Here is a 21,562-nt window from a genome sequence, read left to right as displayed (position 1 = left end):
TCTTTAGGAACTTAAATGAGCAAACATTTTCACAAGCAATAACACACACACACTTAACTAATCTACTCCTTCATAAAGAAGAGGCCAAATTTCGTTTCCAAATTAAGCTATATTCCTTCAATACTGAAAAATGAACACCTGGGAGGAGCTGAATGATTAACAACTGCTTTTTTTCAAATTGTATTGTTCATTCTACAATGAATAAGTCATCAAACCTTTCTTGGGGAATATACAGCCTTCTACAACAATGAAGCACAAGACTGCTTCCATAACAGAATAGATGAATTCCTTTCTTCAAATCAATAACAAAATTGGCAGCACCCTAGAAATGCACATACAAGTACTGCACTGACATAAGATTTTTTTCCAGGGTGTATTGGGGGGGATTATACAGCTAAGCCAGTCAAAATCATCTTCATACAATCAATTTATACAATCATTTATATGGTCGTTCCTATTGCAGCTCCGCATTTGCTACAATAACTGGTTCCTCCTTGGTGTCACTATTTTCAGCTGTTGCCATTTCCGTAGAGTTCCCTTCTCCCATCTTCAAATGCTCTTGTTCCTCCACTTGGCTTTCTGCGGCTCTCACTTCAAGGCTTTTTTGAGGATGGGCAGACAGTCCCTCTGTTGTTCCTACTGGCTTGATTCTCTCTTTTTCCTGCTCCTCCTCCTCTGCAGATTTATCTTCAGAAAAGGTTATAGTAGAGCAAGCTCTCTCATCCCCTTCTGGTTTAGCAGTTTCACTGACTTCAGTGGTTGTGATCTCATCTGCAGCACTCTCTTTTCTCTCTACTGCAGCACTTTCTGTAGCCTTTTCAGCTTCTGCCCCCTCTAAGGCTCCAGAGTCATCAACATCTTGGTCAACGTTTTCATCTGTAAATGGGTCCTCACCCTGACAAAGGGAAGAAGCATATTATTACTTACTCACAAAATTGTCTGAACCTCCCTTAGACAGCCTCATACCTAGAATGCAGAAGTTTACAACTGAGTGATTGAAATTTGAGCACCCTCACTTCAAAGCACAATAGCCTTTCTTGCCTCAAACAACTTAACAGACTACATTTTTGCTAAATTCTTTCACATGTGCCTGCCAGCACCCTAAAGCTTGTGGTACTATTTGGAAAGCTGACAATGTGTCTGCCTCACAGGAGTAAGATTGGAATGCACTTTGCTGCAGTATATTTACTGTAGCATCAAGAGATGTAATTCTATAATAGAAAAATCCAGTGGAATCTTAAATAATTTTCAACACACCTTTTGAGCCTTCAGCTTAGAGGCAGAAACTGTTTTTAGGAAATACCCAGTTGAATCACAGCTATGAAGTGCTCAACTCTCTCACCACACTATTCAACACTAGCAAGTCTAGATGCTGACATATGGCTATAAACCAATGATGGGTACTCATACATTTTTGTGATCTCATTAAGCAGAACACTCTTTGTGTCCAAGAAACCTAAGGGAATGACTGTACTGGGAACCACTCATACAGCAGTCACACCAAACTCATTCAGACTGAGGTCATGGCTTGTCACTGACCATATCAGGGTCAGTCCTCTCTTTTGCTCTTGCTAGAATTTCTGTTCTTTATTAAAGGAAACACCATATGGAAACAGCAGACACACTAGTGTTGTTCTGCTGATTCTCAAAACCAATGTCTGTCATGTACGGGGATTAAAACCATTCTCTCCCCCACCCCACCCTGCTTTTGTGGATCACTCGTGGCTGACCTGCAACTGATGTACAACGGAAAGGCAGCATGCCAGTGCAGAAATCTAGCCCTTAACCTGATCAAATTCAAGTGACAATTTCTGAACCACAGTACTCATGAGGCACATGAGTTCCAAGTTCTCTTCTGGAGTCCTGCTTTTCCATCTATATCCATGCAGTCCCAACCCACAAAAATTGGGCCAGATACAGTACTGCCAAGGATTTCTGCACCTAGCAACTAAACATTTATATTTTATGACCCAGTTGGAGCCTAACTGCCTCCATGAAAGAAGATCCATGCAGGTGAAAGACAAGTAGCGCCATCTTCTTTGACTGAAAATCAGCCAACCAGCTTTATTCACTGATGTTCTGTAGTTTCAGAGCTCTAGGCTCTACCCCGCGATTTGGATGTGTCCATTAATCGCCAATTAAAGAGGTGGGGATTCAAAGTCAAAAGCTTCCTCAGGAAGGGCAAGGTGCCAGCATCCTTTAAGGGAGGAAGTAATATGCCAATGTTCAAGAATAATTTCTTGATGCCAACTGCATCACCCTGCCTCCAGCCTTCCTTTCTTGGGGAAGGTGCTGAGAAGATTTTTGATGGGGCAGCTCTGGCATTACCTGGAATCCTCAGATTTCCTTCACCCCTCTCAGCCTGGTTTTGCACCTGGGTATGGTACGGAGACTGTGCTGGGTGGGTCGAAGATCTCCTCCTGCTGATGGACAAAGTTCAGGTGTCCATGCTGATTCTGTTAGACCTGTCGGCAGCCTTTGATACTGTTGATCATGAGGTGTTGCTGAGGCACCTGCGGACCCTAGCAGGGGTAGACGGAGTTGCGCTTGAGTGGTTCCATTTTTTCCTCCGAGAGATCCCAGAGGGTGGCACTGGGCAACTGCTCATCTGCCCCAAGGGCTCTCTCATGCGAGCTACGCAGGGTTTATTCTGTCACCCCTCTTGTTCAACGTGTATGAGAGGCCGCTGGGGGAACACAGCCTCAGTAAATAGGCCATCAGTGTCAACTACAAGCTGATGTGCTCAGCTTATTTTTTTTCACTGGACCCAGAGAGCAGAGTCTCAGTTTTACTAGTGTCTGTCTAGCAGAGACTAGTTAATTGGCAGAAACTCAGTCTGGTTAAGACCGAAGTGTTGCCATAGGGACAGAGCAGACATGTAGAGGAAATGACAACATCTGCTCCCCCATTAGTTATGCTTGCCATGAGAGGGTCCTGTTGAATCTTGGGATGCTCCTGGATTCCCAGGTATAGGAGCAGCCAAACTTGTTTCTTTTCGTCTTCACCTGGTCAGATGGCTGCAGGCTTTCCTACCAAAAGTGGAACTCACCAATTACATATGGCCATGTATGCTACATCAGCAAACCCTCAATGGTCACACAGGAGTCTCCACATGACCTGCAAATACTCATCTAGGCTACCACACTTCCCATTATTGGCTCATCACATCCCTGCTTTGGAGATAAGTGGCGTCTTTTCCATTCTCAGCAGGGGAAAAGGCTAGTTTGATTTACAGAGCCATAGTGAAATATTTTGGAGAGGCCCTGTCACACTCATGTCATGCACTGTCCAACAGTTGAGATCAGATCACCTGATGTCAACTTTCTCCCACATGTGATATTTGGAATAACATTGGGACTAACAAAATTTGCTTTGACTTTGGATGCTGTTCCCAAGTTAATTTTCTTTAACACGAAAACTGAAAACTCATTAGGGAAATCAGCATTACCTTTCTACTCAAGAAAGTCCACTCCATGCTGTGAGCAAGAAAAAAATGCTTTTTCTCAACCAACCAGATAAATTTTCAAGCGGTGCTTAGGTTGGGCACAATGCTCCCCCTCAACACAGCTATATTTTATATTAGCAGAGGGTAGCCTGAGGATAGTATTTATTTTGCTAATTAATCTAGTTGTAAGCAGCTATAAATTTCTTCTATACTGGCCACGTTAACACATCACAGTAAGCCACAGTAAATGGTTTGCCATAAAAATGCAGATCCCTAGTTTAGCATTATGCCTGAACCTGGGATTGTGGTTTGTTTCACTTCTAGCAAATCAGTGTGAATCCAAGGTTTGTTCTTGGTTTCCTAATCATGATTTGTTTGCTGTGAAATAAACCATGACCCCAGGTTTGGACATAATGCTAAACCAGGGACTGCCATTTCTCGCTTCTGCTTGCACTGCTTGGGGAGGAGTGAATGAAACCTGTATATGCATTCATTTTAAGCCTTTAACTACAGTTTAGTGTAATGTGTGAATACAGCCAGTGTCTGCTAGTACGAGTATCCAACACATCTGGGAGGAGTGGGAGTGAATGCTAGAGAGGAAGACACTAATCAAGGCTCAGATTATACATAAGAAAGCAAAGAAATAATTTTGCTTCCCTCCATCTTATGTGAAAAGACACATGCAGCACACTCAGCAATATTACTGTAATGCTCTGTTGAGGCCAAGCTGAAGTTCCTGCGCTCTTGCTCTGTGAAAAAGCAGGACTACACAGCAAACATCCTGCTTACTTACTTACCTTGAGGTACTTTTCTAGCATTTTCACAATGTGCTTGCTATTCAGAACACTCTTAGCTACGTGGAAACTAGCCTTCTTGAAATGTTCAGCTGCCATCTAGGAAGTGTAGAAACACAAGTCAATATGATGCCTAAGTAGAAAATAAGAATGCTGCAATTCTGGTTATCTTCCTTATTTTACAGCCATCACTTTTGCGGCACTATGCACTCAAGACTTTGTAAAAGAAAAAATACTTAAGAGTAAATATGGTCATTGAAAAGCTCTTGCCATAGACTTCCTGGTGATGCTTCTGCCTAGGCATTTTCAACTTACGTTATGCTGGAGCTAGGGTTTTGTTCTATATTTGGAGTATTTCTATAAAATGACAAAAACAAAAAACAGCTCTTCCTCCAGCAGAAGCTTCTGCTGGATTGCAGTCCCTTCAACAAATGGAATAGCTTCAATGAACAGAAGGGCAACTCTGGATCCAATACACGGTAGTCAAAATGACGGAAGTTTATAAAAAGTGAGTATAGGACAGGAAACTAAAATATGCTTTATATGAACTAATAGATTTATTTGGGCATCTTTACTACCAAAGGGGGCTTATTTCACTATCAGAAGTGTAACCAAAACCGAAATGAGGTTTCTATAGTGCTTTTATCCAACTGTTTATATTTAATAGTGCTTTACTGTATTGATATTTCATAAGGGAAACTTCAATACATACTGCATAAGTACAGAACCAATTTGCACCTTCTCTTCTTACACAATGAAGAGACGTTGGCTAAATTTTCCTTCAGGCCAAAGTAGAAGCCGTTATATCCAAGTTTCAGTTGTAACATGGCAAGTTACACATGTGTCATCAAACTATTCAAGAGTTTATCAAATGTAGGTGTAATCTATGTAGCCTATGCATTCCTCTATTCTGCCTATCACTGTTCCTAGCCCTATCACAGACTTAAGTCTTTCAGAGACTATAAGGAAAAATCAAGCACTGTAACTTTACTCATACTCCAATAAAGTTCTCCTCTTTTGTAGCTACAGGTGTCATTATTATGGTCTCTCAAACTGGAAAAACCATGCATATTATTGGCACCTTTTAAAAAGTAGAGTGTACATAAAAGAATGTTTTGCTGAAACCTCACGAAAGTGGTCTGATAGTTTTCATATTTCGAAAAGGAGATACAGAGACACTCATGCCCTTGAGCTAAGAGCCATGACTCACCCAGAAGGCATTCAAATCACCTGCACTTGCTTTTCCTATATAGTGAAATAACTCTTAGGTTGAGTCCCAGACATAGGAGAGAAAAGGGAGAGAGATTTTATGATGGCCATCAGGCAATGCCTTGCCTCACCCTCCAGCCTAAGAGCCTTCCGAATGGAGTTGCTCCCACAGGCATTATGTTTAAGTGTCCTTTAGTGAACTGAATAGAGTGGAAGATTATGAGTCATGGAGGTGGTGAGGGTGTGTATGAATTAATCAGTCCTAAGATAATTTTTAATTAAGCTTTTTTTTAGTTCTTTTGTTAAGTGTTTTATGGATTTTAAATGTTTTATTGATGGTTTGTAATTGTTTTACTGATGAGTTGTTCATTATTCTACATGCTTTATGTTGCTATCGTGACTTTCTATTAAGTTATTGTTAAGTTCTATTAAGTTATTGCAGCTAGACTGGTGACTGGGGGCGGCCGCCAAGACCATATAACACCGGTCTTGAAAGACCTACATTGGCTCCCAGTACGTTTCCGAGCACAATTCAAAGTGTTGGTGCTGACCTTTAAAGCCCTAAACGGCCTCGGTCCAGTATACCTGAAGGAGCATCTCCACCCCCATCATTCTGCCCGGACGCTGAGGTCCAGCGCTGAGGGCCTTCTGGCGGTTCCCTCATTGCGAGAAGCAAAGCTACAGGGAACCAGGCAGAGGGCCTTCTCGGTAGTGGCGCCCGCCCTGTGGAACGCCCTTCCAGCAGATGTCAAAGCGATAAACAACTACCTGACATTCAGAAGACATCTTAAGGCAGCCCTGTTCAGGGAAGTTTTTAACGTGTGATATTTTACTGTATTTTTGGTTTTTATGGAAGCCGCCCAGAGTGGCTGGGGAGGCCCAGCCAGATGGGCGGGGTATAAATAATAAATTATATTATTATTATTATTATTTACTGTTTGTAAGCTGCTTTGCAATTTTTCTGAATGAAATGCTGCACAGAAATATATTCTAATCTATGCTATACTATCATTTATTAGCAACCAAAAAGCAGGTTAGTCATGCCTTCATAAATAAGTTTTCAATTGTAATTGAGAAGCAAATCCCAGATTTGAAAAAAGTGTCAGGTATGGAATAGCAATCAATCAAAGAATTTCTAAGCCTGCATTACTAAACACACTAGCAAGTAAGCCCCATGCAGTTTGTGGGACTTGCTAAGCAAGCACACATGGACTGCTTTCTAAATCAATGCACTTCATTAATCAATCATATAGAAAATACTAATACTGCTTACTCTGCGATTCCTGTTGTGATCAACAGACCTCAGGTGTCTCTGGAGAAGATGATGTTGTGCAGGAATTAGCATATCACAAGCCATACAATGAGCAGCATCTATCTTTTTAAAAAAGTGCTCCTGGCCAATTCCTGAAATGGCACAAACACAAATTAGATGCACACAACTGAACATAAACTATTAAAATGGTGTAGTATGTTATTTCTCAAGCAGTTGTTTTGACACCATTCCCAGAAATTGGCTAAGTTAATCATTTTAAGCATACAAACTAAGAAACAGTTGGTCAGAGAAACTAGAAGAGAATTCAAAGGCCAATGCAAAAAACTCACTACAGCAATAATGGTCATGCCATTAAAAAACCCCCAGCTGCTACTGCAAAACTCCTAACAAGCTTTAGCTCGTCTGTCCCTATAACATCCTAGGGCAACATGACCCAAACATAGGGGGAACTATTACAACAATGGCTATAACCTTGTTTTTTGGTCGAAACATCTCTGCTTTTAATAACTGGGTACTCTCTAACTCACAGCAACAGTTAACAGCCTGCCTAATTCATCAGAAGGTGGTGGACTCACCTTCACTAGAGATTTTTAAGCAGTGTTTGTATGACCATTTGTCATGGATGCTTTAGTTGAGATTTCTGCACTGTACTTTCTAGGTGGTGGATTGAGAATTCTTAATAGTGTTCCACTTACCTTTGAAAGGATCTGGTTTTTGTTTTGGACCATCCTTCTCCGTTAGCTCTTGTCGGCGCTTCCCAATTTTCTTATTTCTGTTCACTATATATTTCTGGGGATTGTAAAGGAGAAAATATGTGTAATCAGCTAAGTCACTGTCTCCAAAACTGAGTAAAAAGTCCAGCTAGAGGTGACATTGCAACTATATACTAATCACTCAAATTAGTGATCTCCAATCACTATGTAGTTCTTGCAGGTGGGACTCATCAACTTAAGCCCTAATGACCAACCAGTTAGACACTACTATCCAGAAACATGCTGCATTAAAAATTACTTGATAGTAACTTGACAAAAAACCTAGTTCAGGCTTCCTCAACCTCGGCCCTCCAGATGTTTTTGGCCTACAACTCCCATGATCCCTAGCTAGCTGGACCAGTGGTCAGGGATGATGGGAATTATAGTCTCAAAACATCTGGAGGGCTAAGGTTGAGGAAGCCTGACCTAGTTTAAGAAAAACTTACAAAAATAACCACTAGCAATTCTTTGGGCATTAATCACAATTACTGGATAGCAGAAGCAGTTCAGTTACCCGATAGTTGTTTTTGTTCACAACTTAAAAATCCCAAATAAGCATACCTGCAGGAATTCTACAGTCTTGTCAGGCAGTTTGGTCCCGATGTATCGCAGGACCTCCTTGTGAAATTTGCTCTGTAGATGCTTCTCCATTTCTTCATCATCAAAGCTTCGGAATTTACATACAGAGCAAGCAAACTGGATTCTAAAGGAAGGCATTGAATTTGATTTTTAGTACACATTATTTATGAAATTCAATACATGAAAAATAAATTCCATAAACTCAACTATTGTCCTAACAGAACCTAAGAAACTTTCTGTCAACCAGATTCCTTTGCTGCTTCAATCTAGGGTTGCACTATTTGTTTATTATAGCAAATTATGCATAACTTTGCTACAATCTATTTTCATCTGGAGTTTACTAATATTTTGAAATTATCTTATAACAGCAATATCACAACATTAACAATGTAAGTTTTCATCACACAACACAAGAGTGCTGTAATTCTTAGGTTCTATCCACAGGAGTTTCCATACACTAAGAAAGCATCTCTCCTGAAGAGCAGCAGTCCATTTCAACCAAGTTTTATAAAACAGGCATAAGACATAAAACCTTCTGGACCTCCTTCACACCCCTGCTTGACTCATGTAATCCACCATTCTTCTTCCTCTACCCATGCCTCCAGGCCACACACACATGGAAAGGAGAAAAATGGGGGGGGGGAACTACTCTAGGCAATTAAGGTTTTAAAGTTTCTCAAACTGAAGTGCCATCCTTAGAAACCACACACACACACACAAACACAGTTATGGAAATACTGAAATGCAATATTAGTTGATATAACCAATTAACCTTCCAGAAGAGTATTTGCCTGTATTACAGAATTACATACATTTTGGAAGGGAGGCAAAAGGAAAAAATGTGTTGAGCAAGCCTACTTAATCTGGAAACAACCAAAGATATAATCAGCCTTGTAGACATGTATGGGATGCAAGATGAAGTATTTACATTTTGATAAATACAGAATTTTGGAAGTGGGTAAAGGAGGACAGAGGAGTCACATAAAACATGGGCATGGCATGGGCAAGTCCTATAGAATCTCAGCTGGCTACCATTAAGCAACCATTATTTTAATTAAATTATTAATTTCTACACTACCTTTTCAACTAGGTAGCCCAAAACAGTTCACAACGATATTTTCAAATTGTTACTATTTGTACATTTTATTAGCAATTTAAAAGACAATGTATGAAACTAAATTTTACATAGCAAGAGCCATTTGTTTTCCTTGAGCTGGAAAGCAAACTTGCAGGGTAGCAGGAAAAAAAAATTGTAGAAAGAGTCAGCCCAAGAAACTTTAGTGAATATTCCTGGAGAAACAACAGAATGTTCTCAATTACCGCAGCCATATTTCAAAAGGCTACATATAATGTGGGTTTAATTTTATGTATGAAGCAGGAATTTAAGTTAAAATGAATTTTAAGCCAAAGATGTTTAAAGATGTAAGAGTTCTAATCTGTTCAGTTACCTGTCCATAGCACGATCACGCATTCGATCCCTCTGCCTCTGCTTCTCTTTTCTTTGTTTTGACTCTTCATCATCATCATCAATGCCATCACCAGATGCTACAGAAAGTTAAATTTAAGGCAGTTCTTTAAGAACTAACGTTCAACTGCATTACAATGTCATGGGATGAAAATATTGTACCTTCTAATCTCTCCTCTTTCCTTGACTTGCTGTTCTAAGGGTCAATTAAAGATCTACCATGTGAAGGCAATAAAAAAAGCACTTACCTCTATCAGTGTTTCATATGGCAAGTGTAATTCACAAATATTATTTACATTATTCATTAAATTGCACTTTTTCAACACAGCCATAGCCTCCCTCATGATATACAACATAGGCATGAGGGCTATTCTCATAAGAAATACTGCCGCAGTGAAACTGCTTTCTGTTAGTCACGCTTATGTCAGTCCTCTGAATGGTTCTTAGCTAGTGCAGTGGAAGAAGGTGGAGTGGGGAACAGTCACGCTCATATCCCTAGTCAACTCTGAAGTTCACTGGGTTGCCTTGAGAAAGTCAATCTCAATCACAGGTTGAATGGACACTAACATTTCTCTCTGAGCTTCTTAGGAAGACAAGAGATACATAATAAATATGTTGTAATAAACAAACAGTAACAGAAGCAGAAAATTGAAACAATGTAGTCTCAAAAATAGTAATGTATGTTTCAACAACACAAAACACACTACAACTATAAGAAATACATCCAGATGTGCTGAAACAGCTGGGTATACCTATACAGTTCACTAATATCTTTCTTTATGTTTCTATCAAGCTAAACAAATGGCCCAGGGAATGAAAACTGGTTACTGGACAACTAAGCCAACTAATGGGCATAGTGTGAATGTGCTGTCTACAGAGTCTCTGTCACGATGTATTAGCTAAGATTCCTGCATTGTAGGGGGTTGGATGAGATGACCCTTGGGGTCCCTTCCAACTCTACATGAGAGGTGGTTTCAGCCACTTTCCTGCTGCTGCATTGCACAGGGCTAAGCCATGGTCCAGCTTAGAATGTTGTCCAAACTCGGCCTTCTGGTTAATCTTGCTCCATATGAAATACAAACTGTAATCAAGATTTGTTCTTAGGGCAAACTATAGCTTAGCTCAAGGCAGCACAGCAGAAGAACACCAGGTGAGGAGTCCATGTTCTCTTCTTCTGGAACCCTCACGCATCCATACTAAGTTACAAAACCCAGCTCATAATATGTAGATAATGCTAGAGCTTGGGACTGAAAAGAGTAGATTTTAGAGTAGAGTATAGTATTTATTTACCCAATTAATATGTTATGGAATTCACTGTCACATGACGCAGTGATGACTATCAGCTTCAGATGGCTTTAAAACAGGAATTATCACTAATTTGTTGAATATTGGCAAGAAAACTAAAATAAAAAAAATTAAGCTGAGGATGATATAATATTTTCAGTTTTCAGAGACACCTGGCTAGTCACTGCCTCTAAGGAAGATACATGAATGCTACAATACTATCTCCCCAAAGCTGTTAATATTGATGTTACAAGTTTTTGAGTTCAAATTAATTTTAGCCAGTTGCATCTACAGTGGTACCTTGGGTTACGAACATAATTCGTTCCAGAAGTCCATTCTTAACCTGAAGCATTCTTAACCTGAGGCGCGCATTCCCTACATAGGCCTCCCGCGACCCTGGAAGTGGATTGCGTTCATATTCCAGGGTAAAGTTCGCAACCCGGAACACCTACTTCTGGGTTTGTAAATTTGTAACCCGAAGCATTCGTAAGCAGGACTGTTCGTAACCTGAGGTACCACTGTAATGGCCTCCATAGAAGATCAGAATGGAATTCCTATCCACTCCACAATCCCTCATAACTTTCAAGTGGAAAGTTAATATAGGCCTGCCAAATGAATTAAACTCTACCTTTCCTCTTTCGATCTTCATTGCTTCTCTCATGCTCCTTTAAAAAAAGGGAGAGAGGGATTACACAAAGTAATTAATTTTACATCTCTTAAAAGCTCAATGTAAAATATGCTGCATTACAATGTCAGCAATCCAAAACATTCATCACTTTAAATGATCACTTCTAAAAATCCAGATACTTTTGAGAAAGTTACTTACACCTTTATCTCTTTCATCTCCTGATTTGTCCTCTCCTTCACCATTATCTGTCAATACACAAGACACCATTCAACTACTGTGAAAAGTTCATTTTATTTTATAGTCTAAACATAGCACTCTTCTGAGATCATTTAAAGTGGAAATTTGGTTTCCATCTGCTGAGAAATTTACTTGCTAGCATATATTTCCCAACTCTTCTCCATCTTACTACAGAGATGCAGGCCATTTATTTATTTGGTGAACTGTAACATTGCTGTAAAGTACTATATTTTATAGTAGCACATTGAAGAAGTAGGATTTATAATGACATATTTAATAAATGATTAGAAGACAAATAGGTTGGTACCAAAGCAAAGGATGAGAAAAAAGGAAACTAGTCCCTAATGTAACAAAATCAAAACATTACCATTGTCAGAATAACCTCTTTCACTTTCTGTCTTTGTCTGTTTGCTGTCTGGTTCATCTCCACTTTGGGAATGTTTCCGTTTGCGTAATCCACTTTCAAAATCTGAATGCCCACCAAAACGACCACGGAATGGTCTTCTCTTTGGCTAGAAAGAAAAAAAGAGCAATACATGCTTGGCCAGTTTGTTGGCACTTGCCAGGACCCCCAGGAATGCATTAGTTTCCTGCTATAAATGTCCTCTTTCACAAAAATACATTTCATGCATTTCCTTAGTAAAGAATAAAGCCCAACCCATGCACCCAAGGAACACCCCTATATCGCTACCTCACAAGCAGGCATTTTTTCAAGCAGGTCATCTCAGTTCCAATAAAACAAAAACATCACTATTTTGTCAATATCACTTCCAATTATTGCAATGAAAAATAAAAATAAATGGTGTTATATTATACATCCTACATAAAAATAAGACCATCTTCTCTTGTTGTTAATCACTGAACCAATCTGATGATTTACAACTACCGAAACAGCTATAAATGTAAGAGTTCCTAAGGTTAGTGTGCAAACTTACTCTGCCACGTGATCTGTTGAAGCCATAGGGCATGTTCCCAGGAAACCTTCCCATTCCCATTCCTTGCATTCCCATCATGCCGTAATCATAATCCCCATAGTTGCCATAGTCTCTGTAGTCTCCATAATCATCATAATCTCTATACTCTGGGACGAGTGCTTGGGAAAATAGTGATGGAAGCCGGTTGGGTCCAGGTCCTTCCATATTCCTTCCACCCATGTAATTCATCTCATTCCATTGTGCAGACATCCGTTCTGTACTTGATGGCATGAAGTGATCACGATTGAAAGTGTTTAGGTGCCCTCGATTCTGGGCCCTCCCTCTGGCAAAGCCATAGTTGTTTCCTCTGTTGCGGGGCTGATCTCTGCGGTCACCAACATCATCATAGCGGCTTCCAAAAGAATCATTCCGATCTGATCCAACTTCATTATAGTCATAGCTGGTTCTGTACAGGTCACGATCAGGCACTGATGCTCTAGAGTCATAGGACTCATAAGACTCAAATCTGAAAGAGCTGTATTACAAGCAAAGAATTCAGTCAGTAGTTATAGAGGACTTGACAGGTAGTCCGAACAGACTTGGCACAGATATAAATTTGCATGCTGGAGGCCCTCTGAATGTTTATTTGCTTCTCTACAAAGAAGGGGAAATAGCTTAGTGGTGGAGTACATGCTTTGCATACAGAAGGTTCCAAAGGTTGGAATCTCCAGGTAAAAAAAGACAAGTAAAAGGACTGAGAATGACCTTTACCAAAGAGCCTGGAAAGCTGCTCCTATTCAGAGAAGACAACACTGAACTAGATAGATCAATGATCTGACTCTGCATAAAACAGCTTTATATGTGCACTGTATTGGAATAAGGAGCAACGCATTCTACAACAAAAGTAGAAGGAAACAACCTATATCTGTTAGACAACCAGGGACCCTTACAAATTATGTAAGTTACATAACATGTATTTTCTATGTGGTTTCAAGGCACTATTATGAAAACCCTGTTTGAAAATCTCTTGTTGAGCTGATGCCTCAACAAGAGAAGGCAGCAGACCCTCTCTTCAACAGGTTGCCTTCTCTTGCATGAAAGCTTTGTCATCAGAAACTATAGCACTTGTTTAACTGTACCAATGTTAAGCTACTATCTACATATCAAGTAATGAATATTGTTCTACCAATTCTTGTTTTTAACAAATTAAAGTTCAATTGAGAACTAGAAATATGTTTTTCAGAGATGAGGAGAATCTTTAGTTTACCTTCCCTGATCTTCCATGCCTTCCCCAGGACCACCACTGCCTTCCTTTGACAGCATATCCAGACGCTGGTTTATTTTTGCTATAATGGAGTCAGAGTTTTCTGTGCCCACTGCCCCACTACCATAATTTACAACTGGCATGCGAGAGCCCATCTCAGCACTCATTGTCATGTCGGTAGCTTTAGGAGCGTCCCAGGTAGTTGCAGCAACACTGGCAGCATCATAGTTATATGGGGCAGCTGTAGTAGAGCTGCTGGTTTGGGCACTGTAATAATCATAGCCTTCATAGCCTGGAAAAAAGGAAAGACAATAGTACAGTAAAATGGGGGGCTCTGAGTTTCAAGCGTCAATCTTATCTATGGAAACCATCACCAAAGCCAACACTCATACACACTTGAAAACAACTGTCAGATACAAACATTAATAGGCCACCACTCCCCACTGCCACAAGACCAATGAAGAGTTATTGCTTTAGTTATGTGCCCACAATTAAAGAGGTGGAGATTTTAGGTGTGTTATTATCATTTTTCTTCTATAAAAGTAAATTTAACCCACCCCATTTTCCTTGAAAGAAGAGCAGTATAAAAGTTAAAAACACTACATGATCTATATCACACATTGTTTTGTATACTACAAGCTGAATTCTGCAGCAAAATTCTGCAGATTATTTCTGTGTGTATGTGTTTCACTTGAGTTTGTGGCTGATGAGGCTGTTTGCTCAGGACTGAAGAGGTTAATTCTCTATTTGTGGCAGAATGGTACCTGAATATATTCTCATCAGGACAGAAACATGCCCATGACTGCCTAAAGTTCTGATTTCCTCAGAAGAGGTCAAGGCCCCCTCACTGTCCCCCTTCTACAACTCCCCGCCACTGCCCCACCATGAGCTCTCACTTTCTCCTCTTGTAACTTTCTGCCTCCTGTTCTCCCTTCAGCTTTGCTTCATTTGTCAATTAGCAGCTATATTAAAATCTTGGATTTCTCCAATGATTTCTATGAGAAGCTCTCATTTCCAACCCTGGGTCTAATTAAGAATAATTTTCCAATGTGTGGATAGGTTATTCCCCAGTTTACAATGAAATGGTTCTTTGTGCTGTTTTTGTATCTATATCTCTCTTCCTCCATCCCTTTCTCTCCATCAACTGGACGTAGAAGGGAAAGAAGGGGAATGGGAAAAAAGTATAAATATAATGCTCAGCTTCCACTCTCCCTAATTCCTACTAAACTTCCCTTCTCTCTCGGTTAACCTCTCTTGCATTCCTGCCAGTTTTGAAGCCCCCCCCCCCTTCACCAGCCACTTCCACCCCTCTTCCTCCAATCCCCACCGCCAACTTTTAAGATTCTGTAACTACTAAGCACGCTCAGCCTTCACTGGGCCTTTTCAGGGATCCACCCAGATAGTTTTGACTTTTTAAACATGTCTGTGCTTTTGCAAACCTCTGGGTTCCCCTAAGCATGCTGATACTCAATGGCCCTTTTTTGGCTACAAAGTTGTTGTAACTCTGGAGCCAAGTTCTGCTTTAGGAGGAGTGATGCAAATTCAAATTCTAACTTATATAATGCCTCTAAATGTTCCAGTCAGTTATTCTTGTTAATTCTGAGAAAATTAGCAAAATATTTAAGATAGTACTGCAAATAAAACACATACCTTGCCAACTTGCTGGATTTGTTGAATAGCCACCTTTTAAAGAGACAAAAGTTTACTTTTACATTAAACACGTCAATCAAAGCGATGTTAACACAACACAGATTAAGTTCTTTCACAAGGCAAGCAATTTAAAACAATTTTCAATAAATTAGTTCTTTGACAGCAACGCAGTAAAACACAAGTGATGTGTTAAAGAGTTAAGTACACATATATAGGCAATATCCACCATCATACCAGAGGACTTCCCCTTCCTCTCCTCTCCCCGCAGCTACTCACACCTCTCAATCTACTCTAAAATCACCCAACTCGGTGATTCGGACTGATTTGGACATTAACGCAGTAGCCAGAAGATGGTCAGAATTCCCCTTCGGATCTTGAAATATGGGTCCCCCCCAACAAAAAAATTTAAAATTCGGCTTTGTAATTCGGAATTTATGTGATGTGATTTAATTTGATTTGATTGGCCGGTTAATAAAAATTATTTTAAAAAAAAATCACCCAACCCTCTGGAGCAGATTTCAGAAGTGCATGGGGGCTGCAGAGGGGGAGGAAAGGGGAAATTAGTTGCCCAAATAGCTAAAACCATTGGATATCTCCTATACAAAATAAAATCCTCTCAATATATTGTCCCCAAAGTAGAAGTTCAAGACTGCTCAGGACCTTTAAAAAAATATTATTTGTGACCCATGCTTAAGAGAAGCATATTTATTTATAAACACACTTATGCTCAACATTCTTAAGGTTATCTTCTATTTCTTTTCTAAACTTTTTATTTTAGGAGATCATGACTTACCTTGAGTACTGGTGGCCTCAGTACCCCAGGAACTATAACCTGTAAGAGAAATATTGACTCATTAACTCACAGAAACACACATTAACTTCTCCCCTCCCAGACTCTCTCTCTTAACTACTTTCACATACAGCAGCTGTAATTTGAGTGAAAATGTGACTACTCAAACATGCCAATTTACAGTAGTTAGTGGTTTGCTGTGAAAGCACCAATCTCATCCATTTTGCCTGCCTTCTCCAGCACACAAGGGAAACAAACTATGATCAGTAAGTCAAGGACAAACTGTGGGTGAAGACAGTGGCTTGTTTGGAGCAAAACAAACCACAGCTCCCAGTTCAGACATACCGCTAAGCTAGGGGTTTTGTTTCACATTTAAAGATGACAAAATTATCATATTCACAGTAAATCACCCCTAATCTTCAGACCCTGCCCGTCGCACATTCTGCATATGATACCAGACTGTATGCACACCCTGCTGAATCCACAAAATTAGGAAAGGAACTAAAAGTAAAACTACCACCCCATAATGCGGTTTTATACAAATCTATGGTGTGACTGCCTTTGGAATACCGTGTATAGATCTGGTAGCCTCATCTCAAAAAACGATATTGTAGATTTGGAAAAGGTTCAGAAAAGGCAACCAAAATGATTAAAGGGATGGAGTGAAAGGTTGCAACATTTGGAACATTTTAGTTTAGGGAAACAATGATTAAGAGTTGACATGATACAAGCTTATAAAATTACGAATGGCATGGAGAAAGGGGATAGAGAAAAGTTTTTTCTCCCTTTTTCGTAACTCTAGAACTCATGGACATCCAAGGAAGCTGAATGTTGGAAGATTCAGGACAGACAAAAAGTACTTCTTCACTTAGTTAAAACTATGGAAGGCATTTCCACGGGAAAGAAGAGACGGCTGCGAACTTGGATGGCTTAAAAACAACGACGAGATAAGTTCATGGAAGATAAGCCTATTGACAGTGAGTGACTAGCTACAGGCCTTTTAACAGGCGGACGCCTCTCCTGGCGTCTACTGCATAGCAGGAAAAAGGATTCGCTTGCTACCTACAGGGGTGGCAGAGGCGTTAAAGACACAGGAGTCCTGCCAGGGACAGGGAAGATGTTGGCAACTTTTAATGGAGATGTGGAAACGACTTTTCCTCTATATGGACCAAGGGCTAAGCCCAGGAAGCTGCGGGTGTCTGGAGGAGGGGGCAGGCGGGCTACAAAAGCTAAACCCCCACCCCCGGGGGAGGAGGGGAAGAGGCAGCACCCCACACAGAAGAATGGGGCGCAGGAACCGCGCGCTGGCGTAGAGGAAAGGGGTCGCCCCGACGCCATTTTGTGTCGTCTTCGGAAAAAGGGCCTAGTCCCGCCTTCCTCGCAGACCGTGGAGATTAGAAAGAGGCGCTCCATTCGCCAGGCCAATCTCCTAGAGGGGCAGCGCCGATGGCCAATCAACGCCGCCCGTGTCTCGCGGAGGCGGTTGAGAGCCACCAGGCCTACTCGGTGCGGAAAGCCACCACGGTGAGGTAAACAGCCCTATCCCGAGCGAAGCCTAACCCGCGTTTGCCGGGTTTCCCGGTCCCTTCCCCCGCCCCTGCAGCGCCAGCTCTCACCATAGCCCTGATCCATGGCTTCCCTCTCCGTCAACCTGCGATCACGCAGAGTAACCTATACCCTCACTGCGCGAGCGTTGGAGCCCACCGCGGATTGGCTCCTCTTGCGTACTTCTGAGTTTCTATTGGTTGCGATCTCAAAGTCCTGCCCATTCGTGTTTCCCGTGAGCGGTTCCTACTCCCGCCTCCCCGCGTGAAATCCCTTCCCATTGGCCTGGCTTCTTAAAGCGACCGAAATGGCTCGTTTAAGAGAATTTTCCGGTTCCTGCTTAAATTGGTGAGAGGCAAGGGTGGAAGGAAACAACGCGGTGTATTATGAGCCTATATGAAGTGGCCGCGGGGAGATGATCTCATTTGTTGCGGTGCTGTAACTTCGCTCACACACCAAAAAGAAAGCAGCTACAAGAGGGTGACTTATTTCCCCACCACCCTAGCAGAGACCTGCGCTTTTAAATGCATGTTGCGTATGACAAATTATATAGATGCGAGTTACACTCCTGTCCCTTTCGCGGGCAATGATTTTTTGTTGCAAAATCTCGTTTGGTATCGTGCTTTAAAAATGCTCTCTCTCTCTAAACTAGGACAATACTCCTAGTTAAAAGACTGGTTTGTAATTTAACTCCTACAGCCTTTCGCTGTCGTAGAATTAGGTAGGCACCTGCTGAATTTCTAGATGTTATTTTCCAGATGCGCAGGCATTTTTCTGTCCTGGCGAAACAGTCTTATGGCACCTTAAATACGAATTAATGTAATACAGCATAAGCTTCTATAGGTCACCATCCATATGGAAGTATAAATACATGTCTTATAGTATTTTAATAATAGTAGATTCTCTATCATTAAGGTGCACTTTTCCCGACAAGTTTCTGTGGGTAAAGGGCATAACTATTTCAAAGCACTGCAATGGATATAATTATTATAATTATAAATAATATAATTATTTGGAATTCTATTAATTTCTATTACAGTTCCACTACTCCTGGCCTACCCATTTCTGACAGAATGGGAAGAGAGGTCTGCATGGAACTTTATTTTTAAAAATAGCTGTACACTGCTGAAGTGTTTTACAAGGGTGCAGAGACCCCCTCTCAACCTTCTTTACTGTTTTGGGAACAGAGAAAGATACGTTATATGTCCTGTCCAGTATCATCTACAGTGACTGCAAATCTTCAGGATTTCAGACAGGAATCTTTCCTCAGTACTACTTGGAAAGGGCAGGTGTTTATCCTGAAGTCTTCTGCATGCAAAACATGTGCTCTAGCACAGCCATTCTTTTATTTCCAACAGAGAAACTATCCATAATGCAGCTGTTACAGGCACAAAGATTGTAAACCTGCTGTTGCTCTATTTCCTAATCTTGAGACACACTCACTAAACAGTACGGGCCTTGACTGCTAAACCTTTCCACCACCATTTAATGATGACCTGATGGTGAGCTTGAGCTGGAGTATTTGTGTTATATCCAAGTTCTACACAGAGTAGATCCCCAGTAATTTATGGCCCTTAGTCTTGCCCATTAATTTCAGTGGGACTGCACAGAGCATCACTAACATGGGATGCAATCCTAACAGTTTAACTCATTTGTGAGGTAACAGCACCAGTACTTACAGAATTTGGTACAATGCAAATCTGTGATAGCACAGCATAGCTATTGTGAAAACCCAACTGGTTGAAGAAGCACAATTTCCCCAACTATACAGAGAAAAAGCATCATAGTTTGTGATATCCTTGATAATCATAGTGGTTCAACATTTAATCCTGGGTTTTTCCACCCACAGTCCAGTGTACTTTGTGCAAATCAGTACATTCATCCTCAGTGATAAGCATAATGAGGGAACAAATGAACAACCATTTATTTGTTATTTGCAACAGCAGAAATAAAGAAGAGATAAGTACATTGTTTAGTTATGACGTCCAGTTTGGAGCTCCCCACTTCTCCCTGTAAATCAGGCATGGTGAGCCTTTTTCAGACAGTGGGCCACATTCTAGGAGCAGATGGGGCCAGAGGCAAAAGTGACTGAAGCAAGGAACATGACTATCTTAACCTTTGCCCCCATGTTTGTACAATCCATGATGGCTAGGTATGCTCTTTTGTACAAAAAATATTGTGTGATTTGTTCCCTATGGCAAATAAAATTGATAGAAGCTACACTTAGGCAGTAGTGGAGGCTGTATATGGAAGTAGGTTAGACAGCTGCTATAAACCTTGCTCATCTCCTTTGGAAAAGCAGCTGAAGAAATTTAAGTTAAAATGAACGAGGACCTAGAAATTTAGCTGTGAGCATGCACAAGCCAATTGCTCCAAAATGAACCTGGCACTTCAGACACAAGTTGATCTCTAGACGAGAACTAAATTCTATGAAAAGAAATAGCAAAATCTATGACACAGGGAAACACTACAGGACTTACAAAGTAGTTATATATACAGTCGAGTGGATATAGAAATGGAGTCTAGCTTTTCCTGCACTTTACCAAGTACACATTTCAGTGAAAGTAATCACTGCTTTCCAGATTCAGCAGCAGCTTTACAAAATTCCACACACATGGCAAAGCTGCAATTATAACAAATGCTCTGGCTTTTTTTTTAATCACTGTCGGGCAATCATAACTTGATTTAGTTTAGTTTTATATAGACAGAACACTGTAGTTCATGACAAAGGATAACAAATTCTAAAACCGATGTACAAAATTGACATTTGGTACAGCAACACAGTCAATAACATTCAAGCAGGAGGCTACTTTGTACATATTTGAAGAGAAAGAAACAGAGACGTACATATATCATGAACAATACTAAAGAGAAACGGGTGCCAGGCCCAGACTAAAAGGCTTTTAAGAATTGCATAGATGGGGTAATTTCACCAGGTAGTTTTCCACCTCTGTTGCAGTGGAAGAAGCTATACATGGTGGAATTTTCCCTGCTGTGAAATTCTTAAATGTTTTCCATGTTTTCTGAGAAGAACCAGGAGTATGGTATAGGTGAAGAAATGGTATTCATCCCCCCAAAGAGATACAATGTTATGGCATTGTCCTTAATTCACTGTCTAGCTGTGCCTAGAATTTACGGTAAAATCTGATAGTGGAGCTAACTTCTGAGTAGATACCAAAGTTCAATAGGACTTACTTGGACAAGTGTGTACAGTCATACCTAGGGTTACAGACGCTTCAGGTAGCGTTTTTTCAGGTTGTGGACCCGCCGAAACCCAGAAGTACTGGAACGGGTTACTTCCGGGTTTCGGCAATTGCGCATGCGTGCTGAACTGCAACCCGCACGTGCGCAGACGTGCCACTGCGGGTTGCAAACATGCATCCTGCATGGATCACGTTCGCAACCCAAGCATCCACTGTATAGGATTGGAGCTTTAGCTGCCCCCTTACATTTCCAAAAAGGACCAATCTATCCTCCTTTTCACTAGTAAATAGCAGTAATGGAGTGTGATGGATGAATGAATGACGTTTAATAAGGGATTCAGATAACCTTTAATAATTTTACAATCTAAGGCTCTTCCTCAGATCTTCAATCCCAACAAAGCCTCCTCTAGATGAAGCACTTAGCACCAGGATAATTGCTGCCACCACCACTTCTCTACTACCCTTCTACGATAGCACCTGATAGCCCAGCTATCCCCACAAAATCTTAATAACAGTGGAACCTCTAGAGA

At 40.8% G+C, this 21,562-nt stretch overlaps 1 protein-coding gene across 4 annotated transcripts; it reads right to left on the bottom strand.

Annotated features, from left to right (window-relative positions):
- Positions 1 to 414: 414 nt before the first annotated feature.
- Positions 415 to 18,005, bottom strand: AKAP8 (A-kinase anchoring protein 8). 4 transcript variants are annotated; one of them, XR_008328848.1, is made up of 15 exons: positions 17,901 to 18,005; positions 16,288 to 16,326; positions 15,495 to 15,527; positions 13,848 to 14,136; positions 12,602 to 13,115; positions 12,034 to 12,178; positions 11,628 to 11,674; positions 11,430 to 11,466; positions 9,501 to 9,597; positions 8,035 to 8,176; positions 7,417 to 7,510; positions 6,722 to 6,852; positions 4,243 to 4,338; positions 2,329 to 3,029; positions 791 to 895 (listed from the first exon to the last, which is right to left on the bottom strand). XR_008328848.1 is itself a non-coding variant. In XM_053376246.1 (14 exons), exons 1-14 carry the CDS (start codon positions 17,914 to 17,916, stop codon positions 455 to 457), a joined length of 2,121 nt encoding a protein of 706 aa, XP_053232221.1. In that variant the 5' UTR covers positions 17,917 to 18,003; the 3' UTR covers positions 415 to 454. The 4 variants fall into 4 exon arrangements, 2 of the variants coding, with proteins under 2 accessions (XP_053232221.1, XP_053232222.1); XR_008328849.1 differs by having other exon boundaries at positions 2,329 to 2,522; XM_053376246.1 differs by lacking the exon at positions 2,329 to 3,029 and having other exon boundaries at positions 415 to 895; positions 17,901 to 18,003.
- Positions 18,006 to 21,562: the final 3,557 nt, after the last annotated feature.

Source organism: Podarcis raffonei, chromosome 2, assembly GCF_027172205.1.
Source record: "Podarcis raffonei isolate rPodRaf1 chromosome 2, rPodRaf1.pri, whole genome shotgun sequence".
NCBI lineage: Eukaryota > Metazoa > Chordata > Lepidosauria > Squamata > Lacertidae > Podarcis > Podarcis raffonei.
Note: the sequence above shows the minus strand (reverse complement) of the source record. Positions and strands in the feature narration are given on the sequence as shown.

What these genes read in the sequence shown, in the direction of transcription:
- AKAP8 (XM_053376246.1), bottom strand. An exon ending in GGCATGGAAGATCAGGGAAG is followed by an intron (nt 13,116 to 13,847) that starts GTAAACTAAAGA and finishes CTTGTAATACAG; the next exon opens with CTCTTTCAGATTTGAGTCTT. An exon ending in TCAACAGATCACGTGGCAGA is followed by an intron (nt 12,179 to 12,601) that starts GTAAGTTTGCAC and finishes TTTTCTTTCTAG; the next exon opens with CCAAAGAGAAGACCATTCCG.